The sequence below is a fragment of the Chenopodium album genome, chromosome 5, assembly GCF_948465745.1.
Source record: "Chenopodium album chromosome 5, dcCheAlbu1.1, whole genome shotgun sequence".
NCBI lineage: Eukaryota > Viridiplantae > Streptophyta > Magnoliopsida > Caryophyllales > Amaranthaceae > Chenopodium > Chenopodium album.
Window position 1 is genome coordinate 61,888,981 of NC_137838.1, and position 26,749 is coordinate 61,915,729.

The window sequence follows — 26,749 nt, forward strand, 5'->3', positions numbered from 1 at the left end:
ACTTAAAATCTTAAATGCATCTATTGAAAAAGCAAAAGATCTTTTGCCAACATTTGAGAATTACGAGTGCATTTTCTATTTTTCCAACTAACTTTTTTTTTTTTTTTTTTTATCTATCCCCCATTACATTATTAAACACATGGAAAGTTGAGGACTTGAGGTGTTCAAAAACACTTTTTGTCACATCCCCTCTTAATTCAAATCAAATCTTTTTCATAACAGTCCTTTTTTCAACTGTCCATCCCAAAATTTAGTAGCCGTTGTACCCCTCTTCTCAAAATTAAAATTGTACAGAGTACCATTACTATTTATTCAATCTAATTAATCCAGACAAATTACAAACTACAAAAAACCCCTCATTTTCATTAGATTTGGTAACCCCTTTCCTATATTTAATCCACTCTAAACTTCCTTTTTCTTTAAATATCTGGGGTTTTCAAAGATATCTCCTTTTTTACGTTAAATATCACCAAATTTCTCCCTTTTTCTGGGTTTCCTCTGCACAATCTGAACTGGGTTTTTTTTCTAAATTTGTAATTCATATCTGGGTTTTTATTATTAATCAAACAGCACCCTTTTTTGAGTAAGTTTTTAGCGGTTGAGTAGTAATTTTCACTAATTTTCTTTCTATATTATTTTATTTTTGTAATTTTAAAATATTAATATTGAAGTAACTGGTAAGTTTTTATTGGATTTCATTGATATTTGTAACTTATAAATCGAAATTTTTTCTTTCTAATTCAACACATTAACTTCACGATCTCCATTTTTTTGGGGAAAACCAAAGTTGGAGAGAGAATAATCCCAGAATTCTCGCCGACTCATTGAGTCACCGACCCACTCACTTCTATATATAAACCGTTTTCTTGTCAAATTCTTTCCTCATTTACTCTCAGCTAGTAATTTTTTTTCTCCTGAAAATTGAAGTAAAACCCACAAAAATCATACATTTTTATTCATTTCTCACATTTTATATTGTTTTCCACGGAATTTCAGATTTATTCAACCAATACCCATTTCAAAAAAAAAAAAAATAAATAAAAAACCCATTAATTTTTTTTATTGAAAAAATGTGGGTTAATTTTGGAAGTTATTTGATGATTTGGGTATTTTTTATAATGTTATGGAGTGATAATAGTAAAGTTGAAGGGCTTGGAGTTAATTGGGGAACACAAGCCAATCACAAATTACCTCCAAATACAGTGGTACAAATGTTAAAAGATAATGGGATTCAAAAAGTGAAGTTGTTTGATGCTGATGAATCTACTTTGAGTGCTTTTAGTGGTACTAATATTGAAGTTATGGTTGCTATTCCTAATGGTGATTTAAATGCTATGCTTGATTATAAACGAGCTCAAAAATGGGTTGAGAAGAATGTCACACGTTACCATTTTAGAGGTGGTGTTAATATCAAGTAAGTCTCTCTTTCTTCCATCCATCTATTAGTTCGTGTTCGCGTTGAAGTTCGGGTGTATTGTATACAACATACTTAGTCACCCCTCGAATCACATAAAAGTTTACTTTTTGGGCGGTTAACATTTATTTATGTGATTTAGAGTTGCCGACCTTGTTGTATACAATACATCTATGGTGTACAAATTGTTTAGTTATGTCACGCAATACAATACACCCGTGGTATACAAGATTTTAGCGGCTAATTCTATAGTGGATCTGAAAAAGTGGAAAGTGGGAACTCTTTTTGGGTTTACTTTGCATCTTTTTGGTTGATTGTGATTCTTGATCTACTTGCCATGTGATTTGTGATTATGAAGCTGAGTTTTATACGGAATATGTTGGAAAATTGCATCTTCTTTTGCCCCATTTGATATGCTGATATATATATTCTTTAACCGACCATCATGTGATTGTGATAAGGTCCTTAATTAGAGAGTTTCATGATCCTAGAAATATGATTAGTGACATAGATTAATCAACCTAGATTAGTTAATTATTTGACTAATATATAGTATAATAATTTTTTGAATCACTTTTATCTGTATTATTGTATTACTGTTCTTGCCTTTGAGTAAGATTATGGGGAGTTGGGGACCATTAAATCTAGTTTTTGTTTGCTTTCATTTGAAGGATGTTTTTAATTGCTTCAAAACTTCTTTTACAAGCATTTATTTGGTTCATTTATTTAGTAATTAAGTAAAGTTTGGTTCATTTAGTAATTAAATTACCTGAAGTTTGTCCTGAGAGTGTTAACAGTAGATATTTGAATCACTTTAAATGCATTTAGAAGAATAAAGCTACTGTATAGGAGAGTTATAAGCTTAAATTTTCGACTGTCTGATTCGATTTGTGCTATTTGCAAACCTCCCTTTGAACTTGAATGCATTTTTGGCTGTCTGCTGTTTCCTGGGGCAATTGTCTGCAAGTAATTACAGTAAAAATAACTCAGTAAGAAACAAAATCTTTTCTCGGCTTCATGTTTGTTTTCTCTGGATGAATATAACACGGACTGGATTAAGGGAAATATCTGAGCAGTTGCCTTCCAATGATGGGAATTTTTTACCCCTGATACAGATTACTGAGGCGGTTATTGGCGCGTAAAAGTGAACTCTACAAACTGTAATAATCACACAAATTTTACTGTAATTGGTTGTGTTTCTAGAGGCTTAATTGGCTAGAATGATCATTGTTATTAAGCCTGACATAATGTGTCCTTGCTTTTTAAACTATCTACTGATGATTGAACGCCTAACTGGTATATGAACAGTTGGGTTGTGCTCTATAATGACTTTTATGGTTTTTAATTAGCATTATAATGTAAGAATGTCGATACATCTTCACATTTAACGCTAATTTTTGTGCTGCAGATATGTTGCTGTTGGAAATGAACCTTTTCTAAAATCTTACAACGGCACATTTGAGAATGCTACTTTGCCCGCCCTGAAAAATATTCAAAATGCTCTTAATGAAGCCGGAGTAGGAAACATTGTAAAGGCAACTGTGCCCCTAAATGCTGATGTCTACGAGTCTCCACAGGGAACTCCTGTACCTTCAGCTGGAAGATTCAGACCTGATGTAGCTGATCTCATGACCCAGATGGTCCAGTTCATGAGCCAAAACAATGCTCCTTTCTCCGTCAATATCTACCCTTTCCTCAGTCTGTATGGTAACCCTGATTTTCCAGTAAATTATGCATTCTTTGATGGGGGAGGTGAGCCTATTCAAGATAATGGGATCCAATACACTAATGTTTTTGATGCCAACTTTGACACATTGGTTTCGTCCTTAAAAGCAGTAGGGTTTGGGGACATGCCAATAATTGTCGGGGAGGTTGGATGGCCCACGAATGGTGATGTTAATGCCAATATTAACAATGCTGTCAGATTCTATCGAGGCCTACTGCCTAGACTTGCAGCTAACACTGGCACTCCTTTGAGGCCTGGAAATATAGAGATGTACTTGTTTGGGCTCCTTGATGAGGATGCAAAGACTGTTGCTCCAGGGAACTTTGAGAGGCATTGGGGAATTTTCCGGTATGATGGGCAGCCAAAATTCCCTATGGATCTCACAGGCCAAAACAGGGATGTCTATCTTGTTGGTGCAAAGGATGTCAAATATCTCGAGAATCAATGGTGTGAATTCAACCCGAATGCCAAGGATATGAGTAAGCTACAAGAGAACATGAATTATGCTTGCACTTTTGCGGATTGCACACCTCTGGGGTATGGATCCTCTTGCCAGAACATGGACACCAATGGGAATATTTCGTATGCGTTTAATGTGTACTTTCAGACCCAGAATCAGAACCTCGAGGCCTGCAACTTCCAAGGCTTGGCTAGGTTAACTATGAAGAATATCTCGACAGATACTTGCAATTTTACAATTCAGATAGCCTCCTCTGCTCTGAGGACTGCTGTACCTGCGGCTTTCTCTTTGATCATCACCGCACTGATGTATCTATTCCTTTGAGTTCGATCTTGTGGATATAATGATTCTGCCATTCTTTTGCTTTCATATGCTTGGTCTGTCTGTTTCTGTATTCTGAGATTTTGATACTAGAATAGAACTTTATAGGGTATTTTTTGATGATTTATATAGAATGTCAGCTGCAGATAGTTTTTACCAGGATAGTGTAATCTGAGTTGACAATGTTACAGTTGCTTACTCAATCCCACATGCTTCAGTACAATAGTATATTTTTTTATACCCTTTGTTGAGTTGATGTTCAATTTAAGTACATATTCACAGAATTATGATCGTTACAAGTTGATCCTATAAGTTTGTTACTGAATAAAATGGTTCATTTAGGCTGAAAATTACAGGATCAGATTAAACAACTGGGCCGGAAAAGCAGACTAGAAAGTGCACCCCCATCCGGCCATCCCCTTGAGTCACTCTCACGGGCTTCTTCAATGACCGCCTTTCTAAGCTTCTATAGGCAAATACAACCAATTGAAGCACTCTGCACACGAAACAAAAATCATGGACCTATTTTACTGTCAACAAGCTTGAATCTTGATAACAGTTGTGCTAGAATTTAGAGCTATTTTATACAGTATTGACTAAGTAACTGAACAATAATACTACACGAGAAACAAGATTTATTTTTATCAAAACAAAGCGGGTAATATTGGGCTAGTGGACCTTGATAATGGGTCAAACCATTGAAGAACGCGTGGGAGTTGTGAAAATTGTGATAATGGGTCAAAGCATACGAGTACCAGTTACCATCGTGCATGACTGCATCTGTTCTTGTAAATTGTACTCCGTAACTTGTTCTGTTTTATTTTGCTGGATAGATTCTTTTACTGTAAGTGACTATATCAACTTGTAAGTTATACAATATGTAGTAATTGTACAAATCGATTCATGTTGTTTTGTCTTCTCGATTCAAATCCTCAAACTTAGGACTGTGTGACATTTCATGTACCACTAAGGGCATATTCGGCAAAATGTAGCTGTAAAGGTGACTGTTAAGAGTATTCACCATGATAGTAGTTGTTGCTGTTGGAGTAAGGCCTTGTTTAGTTCACCTTATTTATACTTATTTCAGAAAAAATAAGTTCATATCGGATCAGAAAAAATAAGTTCAGATCAAATCATCATTTTATGTGAAGTTCTTTTTTTTATTTTTTTTAATTTTTTTTTTATCGCTAAATAGCTGTAATTTAGTAATGCATGAAAAATATTATGAAAATTACATAATAATAAAATATAAATTATTACGAATCTAACAAGATCCCACTTGATAAATTTTTTTATTATTGATTATGGTATATTTAAGGTCAAAGTTTGGTCAAATATGACATTCAGATCAGATTAAACCAGACCAGACCATATGAGATCAGACCATATCAAATAAGTTCAGATAAGCAAAAATAAGGTGAACTAAACAAGCCTTAAATGAAGTAGCTGTTAATAAGTTGTTAGCTGTGAAGATAGCCAATTAAGTATGGATGTTTCGATATGAAATAACCATGGAAAAGAGGGAAATATTAGTCAACAACAATTCCAATGCAAATAACGCAAGACAAACCTATCTCAAAAATCAACGAAATATATATGAAATAAGGGTTCTTAATCGCCAAACACCAAGTAAAGCTAAGATTATAAAGTAACCATAAATATTACAAAGTAGCAATCACGGTAATAGCAAATAATCACCAAGATTACGAAGAGAGAAATCTCATTGATTTCAAAATTAAGAAAAATATGTTTCAAAAGAACTAGCTTAACCCCTATATACTCCCTCCGTGTTTTATTAAGTGTTACACTTACTAAATGTGGCCGTATTATTATTAAGTGTTACACTTCTCTCTCTCTCTCTCTCTCTCTTTTTTTTTTTTTTTTTTTTTTTTTTTTTTTTTTTTTTTTTGGCAAAAAATTACATTTTAATATTTTATCTCTCTCCTCTCATGGTCATCACCTAAACCCACTTACCTCTTATTTTATTTAAGTCAATTCATTTGCCTAAAATTATGTGCCGATCGAATTGTAACACTTAAAAAAAATGAAGGGAGCATACAAGGTATTACAACCAAACCTTGATTTCTTAAATTACATCCCTAGGATTATAAGATAAATGGCTAATAATATATAATAAAAGTAAGAAGATAAATTTAACATTTGTCCGCGTGAAACAGAGCATTTGGAGCGGTCGCTCCAAGAGGTAAGAACGGACACTCCACTTGAAAGGAGCGGGCGCTTCTTTAGGGAGGAGTGGAAGCTCCTCGCTACTGCGTGCGAGGACAACTCAGAAAATAAATGCTCATAACTTCTTTGTTTCTTGCTCAAATTGGGCACATGACTTGGCGTTGGAAAGCTCTCAGACTCTACTTTCATATGGAATTAGAATCGACTTCAAATTCCTTGGAGTGAAGATAGACATGACTAAATTGAATTTGAGAAATTCTTTGATCAAGTACAAGCCTTTCTTTTTCATCCTTGTTTCCATGCTCACATATTCACGCACGAATTGTAATTAAAGAGACAAGGATCACTCTTATTAACCTAACCCACGTCATTAGATAGGAAATTTATCCAAAAAGTAGATTGGAGGTCATAAGTGTCATTAAACGGATCATATAGTCATACAATCCTTAGCTCTCCATCACATTTGGTAAAGTGCCAGATGACTATCCGTTACCTTTAAAAACATAGGGAAAAAAACCAACAACTACCTCTACTTTTCAAAAGCTTATAATTTTGGCTTTTAACACAAGCTATTTTTACTACTACTAAATATTATATTAACCACTGCATTGCCAAACACTCATATTTTTTGTAAAAAAAAAAAAAAAAAAAAAAAAAAAAAAAATTAAAAATTAAATAGTGGTTTGAATTAGTCAAACCACTATTAGGCTTTATGCTACCTAAAAGTTACACAAAAGTTATTGTTGTACACGCCGTAAATCTATTTGATCCACCTGATTAAATTAGTCTAGTTTCGTAATTTAATTTTTGAAAGGATAAAATGTAACACAAATTATTATGTATGGTTAGCTACACCATTAGTTGATAGTATAATGTGTGACCACTTTTAATTACATATAAGCAACTAATGGAGTAATGGGATTAATAATATCACTAAACCTCAAGCTATAATATTAAATGTTTTTCCAATAAGCTATGACATTTAATGTTCTCTTTGTCAAGCAAAATTTTTAAAATCTAGTGTTAAAAAGGTTTTTCGTATCGATTTTTGGGTTTTAGTGGCGATTAAACGATACGATTTTCCATAATTTTGTAAATGTGTAGAATAAAGGTGAATAAATATTCATATGTTTTTCATATCGATTTCATATAGGTTTACTATGTCCATTGTAAAATGATACGGATTCCTCTACTATTTTCACAAACATATGTGCATATTATAGCGAATGTACAACCGCTACGAAAAGACAATTTTCTTGTAGTTTTGAAGATGATATGGGGTTATCTTGACAAATATTGAGGGGTTATTGCTACAAAAAAAATGGGGTTATTCTTATAAATAATTGGATCTATTAATTTATGAGAAGATTTTGCGTGAGACCGTTTCACATGAGTCCGGTTTTAAATTCACACACCCATCACCCACCTACTGCCACTGCCACTACCTAGCCACTTTCGGTGGCCGACGACCACCCTCCCCTCCCATCCCCCCGGCACCGGCGACCCTCCTCCACCCATTCCCCAACAACGACGACCCCACCTTCTCCTTCTCCGTGTTTATACAATATTGTCTGATTTCCACTGTTTCAAAAGCTAATGTAATTTTCTATAAATCACTACCATATTTCGTTGTCTCAATCTCATAGGTCTAAAAGATCTGTACAACAGCATAACATTCTTTTACCATTAGCTAGGATCCTAGTTAACCTTCTTATTTCAAAAAACTCATGTACTCAGAATTAGTTTTCCTGTGATAAAGAAAACTACCAGGGTGATGAGACTGAAGTCGAGTCGCAGAGCAGCTAAACCTGCAGGAAGAGATCCAAGTGGAGGGCTATAAGGTCCATAACTTGCAGGAAAGTTGCCTGGAGTTGAAAATGATGGTGGCGACGATCTAAAGTTGTTACAAGAATATTAAGAAGATAAAATATTTTGATCAATCTAATATCTGATACTGATTACTAATATGTGACTATTATTATATAATTTCTGACACTTTCAATCTATTATATGATAATTATAATCTCATTTCTAACAATTACAATCTAAAATCTGATATTATAATTTAATATTTGACTATTATAATCTAAATTCTGATAATTAATAGCTAATATATGACACTTATAATCTAATTTCTGACCATTATTATCTAATTTCTGACACTTTTAATTTAAAATCTGATATTTATAACTTAAAATCTAACCATCATTATCTAATTTCCGACAATTAAGAATTTCTGTTTGTATGACCGGACTCACGTGAGTCCGTTCTACACAATACTTTCACTTAGTTTATTAGCTAAAATAAAGAAGATATGAAACTCGAATGAATAAATAAGGTTATTGTTATTTATATAATTCTTTTCTAAGGTTATTGTTATTTATATAATTCTTTTCTAGAAATTGATATTATATGTGTTTGACTTTCATTTTCCCTCATCTTTATGCACGTGCGATGCACTCTATTGAATGAGGAGAGGGTAAAATTAAGGTAGAATATATTTGAATTTCCTATTTATACATCAGCGTCTTATCCGTGTGGTTGTCCTCACCGCGTGGGTGGCTGACATACACCAAAACACTGATCGGGTAATACCTGATCGACCGAGCAACCCCTAATTAAGTAACCCCTGATCGATCGGTAACTCTTGATCAAGTAACCTCTGATTGAGTAACCCTTGATCAATTGAGTAACCCGTAACTGACAGAGTAACCCCTAATCAAGTGATCTCTGATTGAGTAACCCCTGACTGATTGAGTAACTTGACCAAGTAACCCCTGATCAAGTAACTTCTTATTGAGCAACCCCTGACCGATTGACTAACCCGTAACTGACTAAGTAACCTTTGATCATGTAACCTGTAACACCCCCAAATCTCCCTCTACGTAAATACTATTTATACGTATATAAATACCGTAGAGATAGATTTGTGCGTAATACCGCCGCTTGAAAACGTAAGGCTTAATTAATTACTCAAATTGCGGCGAAAAATAACTAACTTTTATTAATAATATGAATAATATAACCATAATAACTGTTTCAATTTACTTCAATAAAAACTTGTCCAGTTATAAAATAAAATTTAACTCCTCACTATGTGATCCCATCCCGACTCTAGCATGCGCACGAACAACTCCACACCTGAAATCAAGACTGCTTGCCAGTAATGGTAAACAGGACGAACCAAAACAAAAAGGAAAACAAATTAGCAAAAACTCTAAGTACGTATAAGTGCAAGGCATGTAAATATTTTTATTAGGCAAACATGCTTTCGAAATAACTACTACCTCTGGTCCAAGTTAGTTGCAACTTTGGAATATTTTATATCTCACAAATAATACCCCAAAATTGCAACTAACTTGGACCGGAGGTAGTAGTTAAATTTAAACTTGCCATAAGGCACTTTCAAAATTAGACTTTCTAAAATTAAACCTTCCAAGGGTAGTAATATTCATCAATGAAAGCTTTCCAAATCAATAGATTTCCATTTTATAAACTTTCCAATTTTAAAATATAATTCTAAACCAATTTTCCTCACCTAAGTGTGTACACCCCCCAATACTATACTCGAGGAAAGACCAGATCATGCAAAGCTCATGGTCTTACTTAACCAGTCTCGGGTAGCGGGACAATTAAAATATCAAGTACTCAAGCTCATAATGAGCTGCAAATTAATTCAACCAAATGATTTATAAAACAACTTTTATTAAATCAATCAATACTTTTAAAGATCAACCGTTAAATTGTAAAGTTATGTATTTTTAACTCGTCATAAAAATCATTAATTTAAATATTCATACACAACATTTATTTAAACAATCATTAAAATAAAAATTTACCAAAACACGTATTCAAAGGTTGTATCAAGGACCTAGCCACCTATACGTACCTTGATCACGAGAACAATTAAGGTACGTCCACTAAACTTGACCACGATCGAGGGACTCCTCCTACACAATAAAAGTAACCTTAATTAATATAAGGTTAACAAGACTAACACAAAACTATAAATAATACTCTATTTTTACATGAACTACCATTAACTTATAAAACCAAACCTTTATGATAAACTATTAGTATTATCATAATAATAATATTAGTCTAACATACTAGTAGTAGGAGTCTAGTACGTAATATGAATAAAACTCATACTTTACTTTTGGAGAAAATTATGTATAATAATATAATTAAAGTAGTAGTAATAAAGTATACATAGCATTATTATGCATAGTATAAAACAATGCATGCAAAGATGTTGGGATTTTAGTAATGATAAAAGATCAGGGGTGCTGCGTAGCACCTTACGAGTAGTTATGATGCTGGTGTCTAGTTGACGGGAGTCGGCAAAGGTTGTACGGAGTAGGGTAGTAGGCGGCAAAGATATGAGTAGCAGCTATGAAAAAGGTGGTCGGTTTGCGGTGTTTGTTTAAGCAAGCAAGAAAGAGGGCGTGACTTAGAGAGTTCTCAGATCAAGAGGGTTTTTTGATTTTTGGTGTGAGTGAATGAGGGGGAATAAGGGTCTATTTATAGGTGATTAAGGGTTGAAAAGATAGGGTTCAAGGAAATTTAGAATTAAGATAAGTTTGATAAGTTAAGTGAAAATTAAATGCAATTTAGCCTAGGTTAATTTATGTGGAAATTAAATGAAAAGATGAGGAGAGAAATAGGATAAGTGATGATTTGGTAGAAGTAAGGATCAATATTACAAGGATTAGCCCCTTAAGAAAAAAAACTATTATCCACCCAAACTTTAGGCTACATATAGTTGTACGTAGTTTTTTTTTTTTTTTTTTTTTTTTTTTTTTTTTTTTTTTGGACAAAGGATATAAACTAACTACATATAAATACTATAGCAAATAAAATTAACTGCAACTTCTCCAGCTATTTAGTGAGCTCGATGAACGCGCCGACGATCCGCCTTATGTATACAACAATACTGAAAGTCTGAGCCAAGTTGCTTTATCTTCCTAATGAGCCAAAGGTAAGCGACGTTACCTTGACCATTTCCCCTGAGAAGGGTGACAAGATTATATGAATCAGTAAAAACCGTTAGGAAATGAAAGCCACGATCAAAAGCCCATTGTAACCCATGCATGCAAGTCATAGCCTCCGCGTGTAAAGCTGAAGAACAAACCCCGAAGTTACGTCAACCAATGATTCGATCATCCAGCGGGTCTTCATTATCCAAGCACCAACCCATCCTAGCTTGTTGGGAATCTTTGAACCAAGACCCATCGATTTGAAGAGAAAGTAAAGCACTCCCCTGAGTGCTCAGGCCTAGCTGAGCTGCGTAGAACCCTGGTGGAGGAGAAGCAACAGCACCACCCCCACACCATTCGAGGAGCCTAAAGAAGCGTCGGAGTTAACAAAGATTGAATGTGAGTGCATGACCTCGGCAAAGTGTGAGGCAAACGGCTGAGACGCAGTTGAATCTCCAAAGATTCTAGAATTTCGACATAACCATAAACTCCATAGCGTGCCGACGAAGGTACCTATGCGAGTACTAGAAAGCCCATCCTGACTAATAAAAATTCGGATATAATCTTGGATCCAATCTTAGAGAGAGAGAGGTCTTCATTAAATTCTAAGCGGATACCAAGACATCCACCCCTCCAAACTAATCGTGTACAAAGGCACATTCTGAAAAGGTTTTGTAAATCCTCAGGTTCTGTACGACAAAGGTCACATAACACATCTTGAATTAGAACACCTTTATGATGGAGTTCCACTTTTACTGCAAGAGCTCGATGTAGTAGCTTCCATAAAAACAGCTTCCATTTGGGCCATAACTGGAGAGACCAAAGAACTTTCAAAAAGGAATTAGGACCAGAATGTGTGCAAGCAGAATAAAGTTGTTGTTGAAGCATTGCTTAACCTGTTTTCACCAAGTACTTTCCCGAAGGGGTACTCGCCCAATAACGGAAGTCTTGCTGCGATGTATCAAATTCCTCCAATTAAAGGATTGAGGAAGCATCCGCAGGAACAAACCATTCTGCTACTTCATCAGTATCCCACCTCTTGGTCAGAGGATGGATGAAAAAACTAAAAGAATAAGCTGCAGAATTCAGTAATGGAATCCAGGCTTGAACTCAGGAATGCAACCATTGACCTAGTTAGCTGAACCAGCAAGAGTAGATCGGTCGTTACCAATTTTCTAGTTGCACCCCTGTTTTAAAAGAGTATCCGCCTTTAATAAACCCCGGAGACCATATAAATGACGACCAGAATAGATTAACCGAATATGAGCGGTATTGGAAAGAATGGTCGTACGAGCGCCGAAAACTTTAGAAACTAGCAACTGGGGGTTGGAAAAGATTCTCCAAACCTATTTCATAAGCAACGCCTTGTTTAAGGAAGACATGCAACGTATACCCAATGCACCCAGGCCCCGAGGTAGATGCATGATATCCTTATTAACCCAATGCATACCTTTAGTATCAGAATGCGCTTAGAAGAAGCGCATGAGTAAAGAATCAATTTTTCCGGTAATCGTGGCTGGTAACTCGAAGCAAGCGAGAATGTGGGAAGCCATTGCTACAAGGATAAAGTTCATAAAAATTAACTTCTGCGGTTGAGAAAGCCGGATAGCATTTAAACAATTGATCCTTCCAATGATTTTTTTTTTAATAATATACGAAAATCATTAAGAAAGTAATTAATTTGATAATTAAATCATTTTATCATTAAAATACAACTATAAAATATTTTAGATAATATCAAAATCGAAAGTAGTTGTAAATTATAAGATAATAACTAAGCTAAGGTTGTTAAATATTATTAATTAGGAAATAATATAGTTAAGTTCAAAACGGCTTACAACATGATTAAAATATGGACCGACTAAGATATTAAATTAAGGAAATTTTGACAATTACCACCTTCTGTTATGTCCATTTTAGCAATTACCACCTTTTATTTTATTTTTTTTGAAAATTACCACCTTCTGTTTTCAAAAACATCAAAAGTTACCACCTTCTTGCCCTCCAACTAGCACGTGACGTCATTTTGGGCCAATTCTTTCCCTTCCCTCTCTATTTCCTTCACATTTCTCAAAACTGAACTGAACTAAACTGAGCTGAACTGAACTGAACTGAACTGAAATGAATATTTTATAAGAGAAGGAAATTAGGAGCTGAACTGAACTAAACAAAACTGAGCTGAACTAAACTGAACTGAGCTGAGCTGAACTGAGCTGAACTGAACTGAACTGAACTGAATTTCAACTTAAGAGAACATGCCCTAAGTTTAGCCAAATTCAAATTAAGTAAATTATATCAAATCATTTACCTTTATTTAAATGCATTTGACTATTCATGTGAATAATGTGATAAAAATCCCGATTATATTTTAGAATCTTACAATTTTATGATTTAAGAATGTCATGCAATTTGATTTACGACTCTATGATTCGATTTAAATTTGGATATGACGTCTTGATTATGCATGTCTGTCGAATATTTCGATTCTATGATTCGATTTTCAGATTTCTTTCTTTTAGCCCCTTCCAATTCAAATTAAAATCCCGATTTTAATAAATTAAGCAAATTGAGACATTTGTTAATCATTTGTTGATACGCGTACCATAAGACATTTGTGGTTAGATTCTTTGTTAGTCATGTGCGTTCAATTGTTTTCACGCAATTATTGTATATAGTATGATCTACAATATACAATTCATATATTACTAGAGGGATTAAGAAACATTAGAGTGACAGTATCAATGCTTATAGTCAAAACAACATTAATACCTTATTGAATTCCCCGCGAATAGTATATAGTTCTTTGTTATAATCTTCATGTCACATATATATTAGCAATTGAGTTGAAAATGACTATAAGTCAAGATATGTGCCATTAAATTATCATTGATCATTCATTTTTTTATTAGGTATCCTCGGTCGTGAATTTGGTACCCTTCATCTTGTTTTTAGTACACTCGTTATCATACTAGATATATAGCTAAATACACTATGTTTTACACATTAAGTACCAAGCCTTCAACTATAATGCATAATAGTGAAAGACTTTACATTAATTTATTATCAATACTAATACAACATCTCTTAGTAATTAGATGGAGTAATCACATTTATAAAAGGTTGATATTTGTTTTCCTTAAGATTTTTTAAAGGTTTGTAAAAGAAAAAGTATTGAAAACTAAAAAGTCTAATGTACTATATTAAACTACTTTGCAATCAATACTTAGAAAAATAAAGAAGTTGAGGCGGAAAAAAAATGAATGAAAAGCTGACACGTGTACAATTTGAAAAAAAGTAGTGATATAAGCGGTTGTTACTTTAGTAATATTTATTTATACATAAATAGATAGATAAATAGATTTACAAATAAAAATAATCTCTTTAATCAATTTGTTCTGTATTTCATATTATGCGTTCATTTAGAATACTCATGTAAAGAAAAATTAATTTTTCATACGAACAAGGCATGAGTAATTTTTCCTGGTCAAATATATTATTACAATTCATGTTTGTGTGATTTAGGAGGTATGGTGGAAATCAAAACCCAAAAAATAATGTGAAGGTTCTAGGGCGAATACATTGGAACAGCAAAAAAAAAAAAAAAAAAAAAAAAAAGAAAAAAAAAAAGAAAAAATTATAATGTGAAGGTTCGTAGCCCTGGCTTTTTATATGACATAGTTTTCGAAGTACCCTTCCTAGTGTCCCCACTACACAACATCTCTTAGTATCCTTAGTAGGTTAGACACTTATTGGTAAGCAATATTTGAGTTCAGTATCCTTAGGGCCTGTTCTCATTGACTAAACTCAGCTAAACTGAACTGAATTGAGCTGAACTGAGCTGAACTGAACTGAGCTGAACTGAACTGAACTGGACTGAACTGAGCTGAACTGAACTGAACTGAACTGAACTTATTAATTAGTGATTTTTAACTACGGATTAGTGATCTTTGATTATTTATTATTATCCATATGTGTATATACAAATATAAATATTAAAATATTTAAGAAAAATATACTACTACTACTATTATTATTATTATTATTATTATTATTATTTATTGATTATTATTATTTTTATTATTATTATTATTTATTGATTATTTGATTATTAATAATATTATTATTATTTATTGATTATTGATTATTTTTATAATAATTATTATTATTTATCAATTATTATTATTTAATGATTATTGATTATTATTATTGATTATTATTATTATTATTGATTATTATTATTATTATTGATTATTATTATTATTATTATTATTATTAATATTATTATTTTATTATTATTATTATTATTATTGTTGTTGTTGTTGTTGTTGTTGTTGTTGTTGTTGTTGTTGTTGTTGTTGTTGTTGTTGTTGTTGTTGTTGATGTTATTCTATTATTCGATTTAAATTTGGATATGACGTCTTGATTGTGCATGTCTGTCGAATATTTCGATTCTATGATTCGATTTTCAGATTTGTTTCTTATAGCCCCTTCTAATTCAAATTTGAACAAGCAAATCGAGACATTTGTTATTCATTTGTTGATACGCGTACAATAAGACATTTGTGGATAGATTCTTTGTTAGTCCTGTGCGTTCAATTGTTGACACGCAATTGTTGTATATAGTATGATCTACAATATACAATTCATATATTACTAGAGGGATTAAGAAACATTAGAGTGACAGTATCATTGCTTATAGTCAAAACAACATTAATACCTTATTGAATTCCTCGCGAATAGTATATAGTTCTTTGTTATTTGATCTAATATACTACCTCCGTTACATATTGTTTGCAACGATTTGACATAAAGTAGAGAGGAAAAATGTCTAATCGTTGCAAATAATATGTAACGGATGTAGTACTAATAATCTAATTACTTCATGTCACATATATTATCATTGATCATTCATTTTTTTATTAGGTACCCTCGGTCGTGAATTTGGTACCCTTCATCTTGTTTTTAGTACATTCATTATCATACTAGGAATATAGCTAAAAATACTATGTTTTACACATTAAGTACCAAGCCTTCAAATATATATAATGCATACATAAGTTGCATTCGAAATACATTCCAACATTTAATTCCAAAGAGGTTCCTTGTAATGTTCATATGGTTTCAAGATGTAATGCATAATTTAGCTTGTTTTATTTCTTTTGGTGTGGAGAAAATTTGAGAAATTTGTGTCCCAAGTACCAACTAATGTCGTTCCATATGAACTCATGAATGATCTTACATATTAATTTATCTTGCTATGTAACAATACAAATACTTTGATCATTTATATATTTGATTTCAGATTAGTAAAAATTATTAAAGTTTATATCTTATATATATCAAGATTTTTTTATATAACGCATCTCATATAACAATACGGCTAGTCAAACTCGAAATATTTTAATCTACTCGTCATAGTCGTCAATCAATACAAACCTTAACAACAGCACCAATACACTAGAAGTCCAGAACATCCACTAGTTTAAAGCACTCATAAGTTCACGTGTTTCACTCAAAGAGCTAACAGGCCTAACACCAAAGACCTCTGAAATTCTGAGCAAAAAAAAAAAAAAAAAGAGAGAAAAAAACACACACACACAACTTACCTTCAGAGCCCTTATATTATCTCTAAATTGCCAAATGTTACATGATATAATCAATTAAGCAAAGAATGATACCTATTTTTGCATTAATTCCATACATTCTTCTTTTCAGTTCTAAAATCTGCTCTGCAATTGACAGTATTACACCAACACAATTCCTAAAAGACTCAGAATCAATACTTTCTAAAAATAGCATTTTCAAGCTAGGAATTTTCAGCCCTCAAAACTCTTCCAATCGTTATGTTGAAATCTGGTATAATCACCCTTCTGAAATGGAAGTTGTATTTAGTATGGGTAGCTAACAGGAACAATCCCCTCACTGATACTTTCTGGTGTAATTAAGATATCACTCTCTGATGCAAAAATATCAGACTATTTGGTCATCCAATGTCACTCATCCTACAGCTGGTTTCGTAGCAGCTCAACTTCAAGATTCCGGGAACATTTTTATCCAAGGATTTCCGAACAACACGAGTCGTGGCAATGGGACGATCATATGGCAGAGTTTTCAGTATCCTGCAGACTCAGTCTTACCAAATATGAAGTTCATTCTTAACAATAATCCTGAATTCAGGAAAGTCGTGCAAGCCTGGAAAAGTCCTTCAGATCCATCAGTTGGAAGGTACTCAGTTGGTACTAACTCTAGGTTTTTTCAGATTATCATATGGGATGGGAATCGCCCTTATTGGCGAAGTGGACCTTGGAATGGAAACATTTTCATGGGAACAAGATATCATAATACTGGTTATGGTGATATACTCATTAACACTGGGTCATTCGCACAGGAGGAAGTAAGAGGGATGCTTTCTCTAGTTTTTACAGGTGCGAATGAGACTTTGTTGCCTCGTTATGTAATAACTGATCAAGGGATATTAGCTGAAAGGTGGTGGGATGATAGCAAGAAGAACTGTGGCATGCCCCGGAAAATATATGTGACACCTATGGTATGTGTGGAGAATTTGGAAACTGCAACCCGCAGACTAAACCTATGTGCAGCTGCTTAAAAGGGTTTGTGCCAAAGAACACGGAGGAATGGAGGAGAGGAAACTGGACAAGTGGGTGTGTGAGAAGAAAGAAGCTGCAAGCCTACAATGTGGGGTTCAAGGGGGAAAACAAGATGGGTTTTTGAGGTTAAAGATGATGAAAGTGCCAGTTAATGCTGATATTGCTGAATGGTTTGTGGGTCTGAATCCTGATCAGTGCAGAAAAACCTGCCTGGCAAACTGCTCTTGTTTGGCTTATACACATGATACTGGAACTGGATGTATGAGATGGAGCGAGAACTTGATTGACATAGAGGACCTTTCGCCTGGAGGGGTGGACCTATTCATTCGGCTTGAACAATCAGAGCTAAGTAAGTTAATCATACCTCTTTGAAATTTTGAATGCTAGACACTTTAGGAGATATTATAGGCTTCTGAATTCTCATCTTCCCACCTAGTAAAAAAGATCATGTTAGTATGCATATGTAAAATAATTTCCTCTGCTTTGCAGGTACTAGTAAGAGATATGACTTTAGGAACAACAGTGATTGCCAATATCACATACTTCCTGTTCAAATGGAGAGCTCGGAAAAAGGGTAAACACACATCGGATAGAAATAGAAAATCTAAATTAATACCAGAGAAGAAAGCTGGGAAAGCAACAGATTCATATCTATTCAGAGACAAAACCCAAGTTATGATTGAAGACTGAAAAGTCTCAAAACTTGAAGATCTGATAATAGCAACAGACGGCTTTAGTGAGAGTAACTTGCTTGGGAAGGGTGGTTTTGGCCAAGGTAAGAATGAGTTCAATTCAAACACGATCTTACGTAGTCTAAAATGCAACAAAACGTAGCAGGAGATAATATGATGTTTGTTTACAGGGTAAACTAGAAAATGGTCAACAAATAGCAGTATAAAGGCTTTCAAGAGCATCTGGGCAAGGTGTAGAAGAATTCATCAACGAAGTTGAATTCATCTAAAAACTTCAGCAATTTCAGTTTTCTAATAAAGCTGTAATTTTTTTTCAGTTTAAAGCATTTCTTGATGCATTGATGACAATCAGTCGATCATCACTAATACAAAGCAAAATCAAACAGCTCAAAACACTCGATTCCAACATTAAAAACCCAAAATCTTATCGAAACAACCAAAACAAAAACCCCAGAATTCCTTAATAAGTTATCTAGCTTAAATCAACAAATCACAAATTAAATAAAAAAAATTGATAAAATAAAAATCGAAAACTTACCAGCATTTTCGCAACCAATCATGAGAACACGAGAAGAAGTGAGAACAAATTTGCGAACAGGGAATTGCCATAGTCGTAAGTGTTGCAGCTTGAAAACTTAGATTCATCGTTCTTTGTATTTTTGGTTGAAGAGTTGAAGATTGAAGCTTTCTCTCTCTTCCTTTTCTATCAATTTTGGGAAAGACTGAGCTTTCTCTCTCTTCCAGCAGTGACCTCAGCATCAATCAGCAGTATTTTGGCGCAAAATTTCCCCCCAAAAACATATGCCGTTCCCGTTTTTGCAACCAAACGGAAGATTTTATTATTTTTTTTGTTTTTCCTTTATTTTTAATTGGAGATATTATTATTTTATTGTTGCGCTGGTCCAATTGGACCCTCTCCCCTTTTGTCCAGTACTTCCTCAAATTCAAGGTACTTTCCCGACAATTTTACTTTGATTTTATTTTACTTAATTTATTTTTTTGACAAGAAATGAAAGTTTTATCTTGGATAAGCTTTTAACCCAAAGTTTTCTACGAGTACATTTATTTATTTATATTTTTTTCACATGACAGTGGGTAATTTCCACTTGTATTACTTTTGGAGAGAGAAATTACCAACGAAAAGGTGCAGATCTGTTTCCCGCACTTCTCTATCCATAAAAGCCACTATCTGATATTCTGATGTTCTTGTTCAATTATTGATGAACACTACAATCATATTATTCATATATCAAGTGAGTTCAATTTTACAGAACTTTTTATTCTAGTTTCAGTATTTCAATTATATACGATATTTATCTTTTCATTGATTGAAAATTACAGTCTATTTTTTTGGATTTTAATTTTAGAATACAACAGTGATTTGTTAGCTCTTTGTGACAGTAATTTCGTTGTAATTGTGTTCTTGAACTGAGTAACATTGAATTTTATTTGATTTGTTGTACAAAGAACCAGTGTAAAATTTGTTGTTTAATGTTTAAAGTTTGAAAGAAAAACCCTGAATTACTGTTCTTGTGATTTTTTTTGCTCGGTCTAGAATTAATAGTCACGTCAATAGCGTAATTTGAACTATTAATATGACAACTAAACTTGGACCTATGGTGTTATTATTTATATGTAGTTTTCAGTCTTTTTATGGGTTATATTTTTTGTTGATTATGACCTCTAATTATGGTTGTAATCTTACTTTTTATTAACTTGTTCATGATTATATAGCTATTAATTATTGACATAACATGCAAATAAGTGCTAATATTCCAGTAATATATTAAGTTAGAGGCTAGATAGTTGGTAGTTCAATTATATTAATTAATTAATTTGTAAGAATGTTCTGTTTTTGCTCCTTTGCTGTTGTGTTAGTTGTTAATTTTGTCAACTAGGTAATGGCGTGACATCAACACCCTTTCCTCACCCTGCTGAGATCAACCTGTATTACTCAGTTGAACTGCTTCCGACACCGCCTACTCTCGGTTTAATCTGGGGTTTTGATGTGTGATGAGCAATTTAAACTTATACAGTAAATACCAAATTTCATTTCTTTTGATTATTGCTCGCGTTTGAAAAGCTTATTATTAACTTCACTAACTTACCTATAAATTGTTCTTGACTTATGTTTCTGGAAGTGGTTGTGTAGTTGAAAAGACTAGCTCATCAAGTGGACCAGTTCTCTACAGTGTTTCTTCTTTACATTATGGTTTTTCTTTGATATGTTAGGAAAGAAGATATGGCTGCCAACTTTTAGGGGTTGATTGAGTTATTATTACAGGTAAGTAACCTAATAAAAAATGGAATCCTATTTTATATATTAATTTATTTTTGTTATTGTTGTAGTATAGTAGAGAGAGCCGTAGAGGCAATGATGTAGACAATATTCGATCCCAAGTTTTCGGTTCAACCCCAAAGACTCTAACCAACCCACCTAAGATAATGATGTTTGGGTTTAGGGTAGATAGCTGACTAGGCAAGTACATCATTATACTCTTTTTGATATGCTGTCCTATTCATAGTTTATAACATTAATTCTTATTAGTCATATATGTTTGTCCTCGTCCATTTCAGGAAGGGGAATATATCAACTCATTGTCATACTAAATAATTGCTTTGATGCTTTCTATACCATTCAATCTTGTCCACACAACATACAACTTACAAAATCTCTTCATTTTCTTCAGATTAGTGAACTTTTCCCTTCTCCACTTTTGCATAAATTTTACTGTAATCCTGTATCACCCTCTTGGGTTTTCTGCATTATCCTGCTTTTACAGTTCTTCTGCAATAATTTGATCATAGTCAACCTCTCTAGTTGACATATTCTGGGGGTTTTTACCATTTCATATTTCTTCTTACTTAAGAAGCCTCTTTGAATTTCATTGATTGGCTTCCTTTCTGCTCACAAATAATCAACCGAGAGGTATCTGTTTGACATTTTTCTCATTCTCTGCATCGTCCTTTAATTATCTATACCTTCTCAATTGCTCTTTTCTTTGAATAGGAGGCTTTAACCTTTAGCTGTTGACTTTTTTTAAATAAATTCATTTTGGCGCCGCCATAAAACTTGTACTATATGCATAGATAACATTCGTTTTCGATGGAAAAGGAGTGGCTGTTGTTTGTAAGTTGGTTGATAATCGGGGTATCATTAAGGGCTTGTAAGGTTGAAGGGCTTGGAGTCAATTGGGGAACTCAAGCTAATCACAAATTGCCTCTTAGTACTGTAGTACAGCTGTTAAAGGATAATGGTATTCAAAAAGTGAAGTTGTTTGATGCTGATGAATCTACTTTGAGTGCGCTCACTGGTACTAATATTGAAGTTATGGTTGCCATTCCTAATGGTGAGTTGGCTGCTATGCTTGATTATCATCAAGCTCAAAAGTGGGTTCGGAGCAATGTTGTGCGTTACAATTTCAAAGGAGGAGTCAACATCAAGTGAGTTGTGTAATCAAATTTTATTTCCCTTGTTTTAACCCTTTAGAATATGCTGGTAGATCTTGTCCTGTTTATCTGGGTTGTGACAAAGAATTTGTCTTGATCCAAAATGATAAAAATGCAAAATTTGTGTTCCCCTTTTCTTCATTTTGTGGGATGTTATATTTCATCCACTTGCCAATTGCCATGTGATTTGTGCTTATTAGCTCATTTTTTTAAAGCATCTTCATTTCCTGGACCATAACTTCACTACACTAAATTTGTGCTGAGCTTACTCCAAAATTCACATTAATTTTGAGCTACCTCTATTTTCATTTTTGATGTTAAATTGCCTTTTATGGATTACTTTTTAATTTCCTTTTAAAAAGTTTATGGAAAAGGTACTAAACTTTTGTTAAAGTGATTGTGTGCATTGATTTTTTCACAAAAAAGTAATCTATGCAATTATCAACTAACACTCAAGCCTACAAAGTTTTTCGACTTACAGAAGTACGGGGGAGTTCCAAAATACTATGTTCCACAAGATTGAACTAGGAGATAATTGATTTTCCTAATTGACTAATCCATCCCCAATTGAAATTGAATTAGATGATTTATATGGAGAGTGGTTGAAGGACAAATTTTCTAGCAACATCATCTTACTATTAGTGGTGAGCAATCAGAGTACACCCAATTGAACTGCAAAAATTTTGGAATTTTATTGGAAGTTGGAATAGGAATATCTTGTTGGAGGTTACGTTTGGAATGTTAGCTGTGATGTAATTGATCTTGTAGGCCAAAATTTTTGAATTTGGAGGGTTGAGTGGAAATGGCAGAGGAATTTAACCATGTATAAGCAGCAACCATGATAGAGCAGACAGGTGATGGTTCTCATCTTTGAAGGGGGAAGGGCGTTGAAAGACAGGAAAGTGGAGTAACTGGTTCTAATTTTAAAAAAAGTCGTAATGACTAGGCCTGCTGAATTTGAATGCTTCAAAGAAATGAATTTCAGTATATCATTTGGGTAGATTAGGGATATTGTTAACCTTCCATGAATTTGGGTAACGTTACATGTACAAACCTACCTTGATGTGAATTTTGGACATCACGTTACCTATTAGTGCTTAATTCTCTTTTTATACCTTCAACTTTATCATCTAAATTTGCTAACAGGTCATTATGTGATTGTGTTATGTACCATTGTACCTTGGAGAAATTAATGATGAGGTATAATAATTATTGAGCAAGGGGAAACCTTTTAAGGGTAGTTAAATGATTGACTGATATATCATATATTTATGATCCAATTCATTTTCATTACCAACTTTGAGCTATGCTCTGGATCCATCTGTACAATTTTTTGGTCTAGTACTAGTTTGTTCTCATGTGAGTCATGTCATCTCTTGTTCTATATTTTTGTTGAACCATTTTTTATCCTATTCTTCTAGTAAGTTACTATCTTCATATTCTCTTTACATTCCCACTAGACTGATTATACTAACTGTGGCAGTGGACATGTTGATGCTTTATATATGCACTTTATAAGAAAGAACAGTCGATAGGATAATATATTTGGGATTTTGGCATGTGATTGTATTCATGCTAATCTTAAGCTTCTCAAACTTTTCCAGTGTTATAAAGGTGATAGAGCTAAGAAAAGTAATGATTACAATGCACTTCCTAGGGCAATTTTTTTTTCATTTTTCTTATTTTTCTTGCTAGACTGTAAATAACAGAGGAAATCAATAATAAATGATGCAGAAATAAAAAATTTTGACAAATTCTAGTGTGCCTGTAGCTGTAGTATGACCCAGACAGTAAAAGCACATGAATGTAGGTTGTCTTAGATTATATCTGTGCACATTCCCATTATTGTATGCTTAAAGTAGTCTTTCATGATGTGGGCACTGTTATGTTTTATTGTCCAATTTTTTCGAAATATAAAATGTATAAATGAGGACCAGAAAACATTTTGTACATAAATTCGAAGTAGTAGAAATCTTATTTGATGATCATTTTCATTTAATATTCTAAATAACTGGGTTTTGCTTTTGCAAATATCTAGAGATGGTTGATTAGTGGACAAGTACTTGGTGCATGCCAAATCATATGCAATTGTTAGTTACCCTTTTGATGTGTTAGAATGTGCAAACTTCTGCAACATTGAACCCTTTACCGGTTGCAGATATGTGGCGGTTGGAAACGAACCTTTTCTCAAGACCTACAATGGTACATTTGAGAATGCTACTCTGCCGGCCCTTCAAAATATTCAAAATGCTCTTAATGAAGCTGGGGTAGGAAACTCAGTTAAAGCAACTGTGCCCTTAAATGCTGATGTTTACGAATCACCACAGTCCAATCCTGTACCTTCTGCTGGAAGATTCAGACCTGATATTGCTGATGTCATGACCCAGATGGTCCAATTTATGAGCCAAAACAATGCACCATTCACCGTCAATATCTACCCTTTCCTCAGTCTGTATGGTAACCCCGATTTTCCAGTCAACTATGCATTCTTTGATGGGGGAGCTACTCCTCTTGATGATAATGGGATCCAATACACTAATGTTTTTGATGCCAACTTTGATACATTGGTTTCGGCCTTAAAAGCAGCAGGGTATGGGACTATGCCTATAATTGTTGGGGAGGTTGGGTGGCCCACTGATGGTGATATTAATGCCAATATTAACAATGCTATCAAATTCTATCGAGGCCTCCTTCCAAGACTTGCAGCTAACACTGGTACTCCTTTGAGGCCTGGATATATAGAGATGTACTTGTTTGGGCTCCTTGACGAGGATGCAAAAAGTGTTGGACCTGGGTCATTTGAGAGGCACTGGGGAATTTTCCGGTATGACGGACAGCCAAAATTCCCCATGTATCTTGCCAGTGAAAACCGGGAAATCTATCTTATTGGTGCAAGGAATGTCCAATATCTTGAGAAGCAATGGTGTGAGTTTGACCCGAATGCTAAGGATCTGAGCAAGCTGGGAGATAACATTAATTTCGCGTGCACTTATGCTGATTGTACACCTCTTGGGTATGGATCCTCATGTAACGGTCTGGATTTAAATGGGAACGTGTCCTATGCCTTTAATGTGTACTATCAGACTCAGTATCAGAAACTTGAGGCCTGCGACTTTGGAGGTATGGCTAGGTTAACAATGAAGAATATCTCGACAGGGAATTGCAATTTTACTATCCAGATAGCTTCCTCTGGTCTGAGGACTGCTGTATCAGCGGCTTGCTTTACTATCACCGTGCTCACATATCTATTTTTTAGAGTTTGATCTTGTGGATGTGGTAATGCCATTCTTTGCTACTATACGTTTGCTTGATTGCTTCGTCTGTACAATCAGAGGTTTTCATGCCCGAACTTGGTTAATTTTTTTGGTGTTTGTATAGAATTTTGGTTAAAGAGTTTTTCCTCATTTGGGGCTATGAAATACATGTAAGCTGTTCATAAATCATACAAAGTATTTTGAGAATTGCTCTGACTGGCTAGGTTTACAGTTTATTAAGCAGGGAATTTCAATTTTTACATCCAGATTATCTCTGCTGGTTTGATTACTGCTTCAATGTTGAACACAGTAATTGTGTTATTTATTTATTTATTAAAATTTGATGTTGTCAATCTTATTTACGAATAGAATATAAAATCCGCATTAACAAGCGTAAGTTTTAATTAAAATTGGCGACAGATGTACAAGAGTGCACTTTCTGTCGCTATTACTTTGTCCCCAAGCCATACATATCCTCCAATTCCCTGAAATATAGCAACATGAAGGAGATTTAAGCATCATAATGCAAATTTCAATATTATAATACGGAGTAATAATTTTAAAATGTGGATAATATAAAGATATACAACGAGGTATATTTAACAAGACCTTGTATAAATAATATATACGGAGTAATTTTTTTTCTTACATATAAATATAAGGATAATGTTATACATAGCCCTTAGGGCTACATATAAGCATTAAATTTACACTTGAAAATCGTAAAAAGTTAAGAAATCATAAAAATATAAACACTAATAACATATATTTACGCGTGTTTTTGTCATGAATTCCTAATTTATACAATTTCCAATAGTATATTTAATGCTTATATATAGCCCTTAGGGCTACATAATAACATGTACTCCGTAATTAGAGGTGAGACGGTAAAAAGTGCCAAAAGGTGCAATTATTACAACCAAGGATGCATGGGTACGCCAAAGTGTATCGGGTACGGGTGCGGTACGGGTACGACCCAAATACGTCCCCAAAGAGTACCCTCGAAATGTGGTACAGGAAGCTAATTTGGGGACGGCTGGGAGGAGCTCCAGAAACGTCTATTCTGACGTCCCTACTACAAGCCCAACCAATTTCTTTAAAAAAAACTCCCCAAATTTACTTAAGGTTGATTCCTCAAAAACCCTAGAAATTAATTGATTTTGGATTGATGACAAGTATTCATGTAATATAGTCAAAATAAAGGAAAATTTGCAAATTGCAGCCGTTTAAATTTTTTTTTTGCAAATTGCAGCCCGAGAGTTCGTATAAATTGTAAATTGCAGCCCAATTCGATCAACTTTTACATCGATTTATATGTTGGAAAATCTTCGGTTAAGGTTTCAGGGGCCATTTTATCTCTTAAGGTTTCGAATTGAGTTCGAAATTAGCAAAAAAATAACATAAGTGCCTTGTTTTGCGTAACAAAAATATATCGATTTGTGGAATACTGTAAAAATGAGACAGTTACGTTATTGTTTTGCTAATTTCGAGCTCAATCCGGACCCTTAAAAGCTAAAATGGCCCCTTAAACCTCAAACGAAGATTTTTCAACATGTAATAAGTCGATGAAAAATTTGAATTGGGCTGCAATTTACAAATTATACGAATTTTTGGGCGGCTTCAATTTGCAAATTTGCAAAAAAAATTTTAAATGGCTG

General features: G+C 33.8%; 2 protein-coding genes across 2 annotated transcripts; both read left to right on the forward strand.

Annotated features, from left to right (window-relative positions):
- The first annotated feature begins 313 nt into the window (after positions 1-313).
- On the forward strand, positions 314-4,159 carry LOC145630829 (glucan endo-1,3-beta-glucosidase 8-like). The gene is made up of 2 exons (XM_081682977.1): positions 314-1,414; positions 2,823-4,159. The coding sequence occupies exons 1-2, from the start codon at positions 1,071-1,073 to the stop codon at positions 3,922-3,924; spliced, it is 1,446 nt and encodes a 481-aa protein (XP_081539103.1). The 5' UTR covers positions 314-1,070; the 3' UTR covers positions 3,925-4,159.
- Positions 4,160-20,956: 16,797 nt separating this feature from the next.
- LOC145632152 (glucan endo-1,3-beta-glucosidase 8-like) lies at positions 20,957-25,298 on the forward strand. The gene is made up of 2 exons (XM_081684452.1): positions 20,957-21,831; positions 23,996-25,298. The coding sequence occupies exons 1-2, from the start codon at positions 21,494-21,496 to the stop codon at positions 25,098-25,100; spliced, it is 1,443 nt and encodes a 480-aa protein (XP_081540578.1). The 5' UTR covers positions 20,957-21,493; the 3' UTR covers positions 25,101-25,298.
- The last annotated feature ends 1,451 nt before the right edge of the window (positions 25,299-26,749 follow it).

Bases quoted from the DNA above. Each gene is read 5' to 3' on its own strand.
- LOC145630829 (XM_081682977.1), top strand. From the start codon at position 1,071: ATGTGGGTTAATTTTGGAAGTTATTTGATGATTTGGGTATTTTTTATA. The intron at 1,415-2,822 runs GTAAGTCTCTCT...TTTGTGCTGCAG, and splicing joins AGAGGTGGTGTTAATATCAA to ATATGTTGCTGTTGGAAATG.
- LOC145632152 (XM_081684452.1), top strand. From the start codon at position 21,494: ATGGAAAAGGAGTGGCTGTTGTTTGTAAGTTGGTTGATAATCGGGGTA. The intron at 21,832-23,995 runs GTGAGTTGTGTA...TACCGGTTGCAG, and splicing joins AAAGGAGGAGTCAACATCAA to ATATGTGGCGGTTGGAAACG.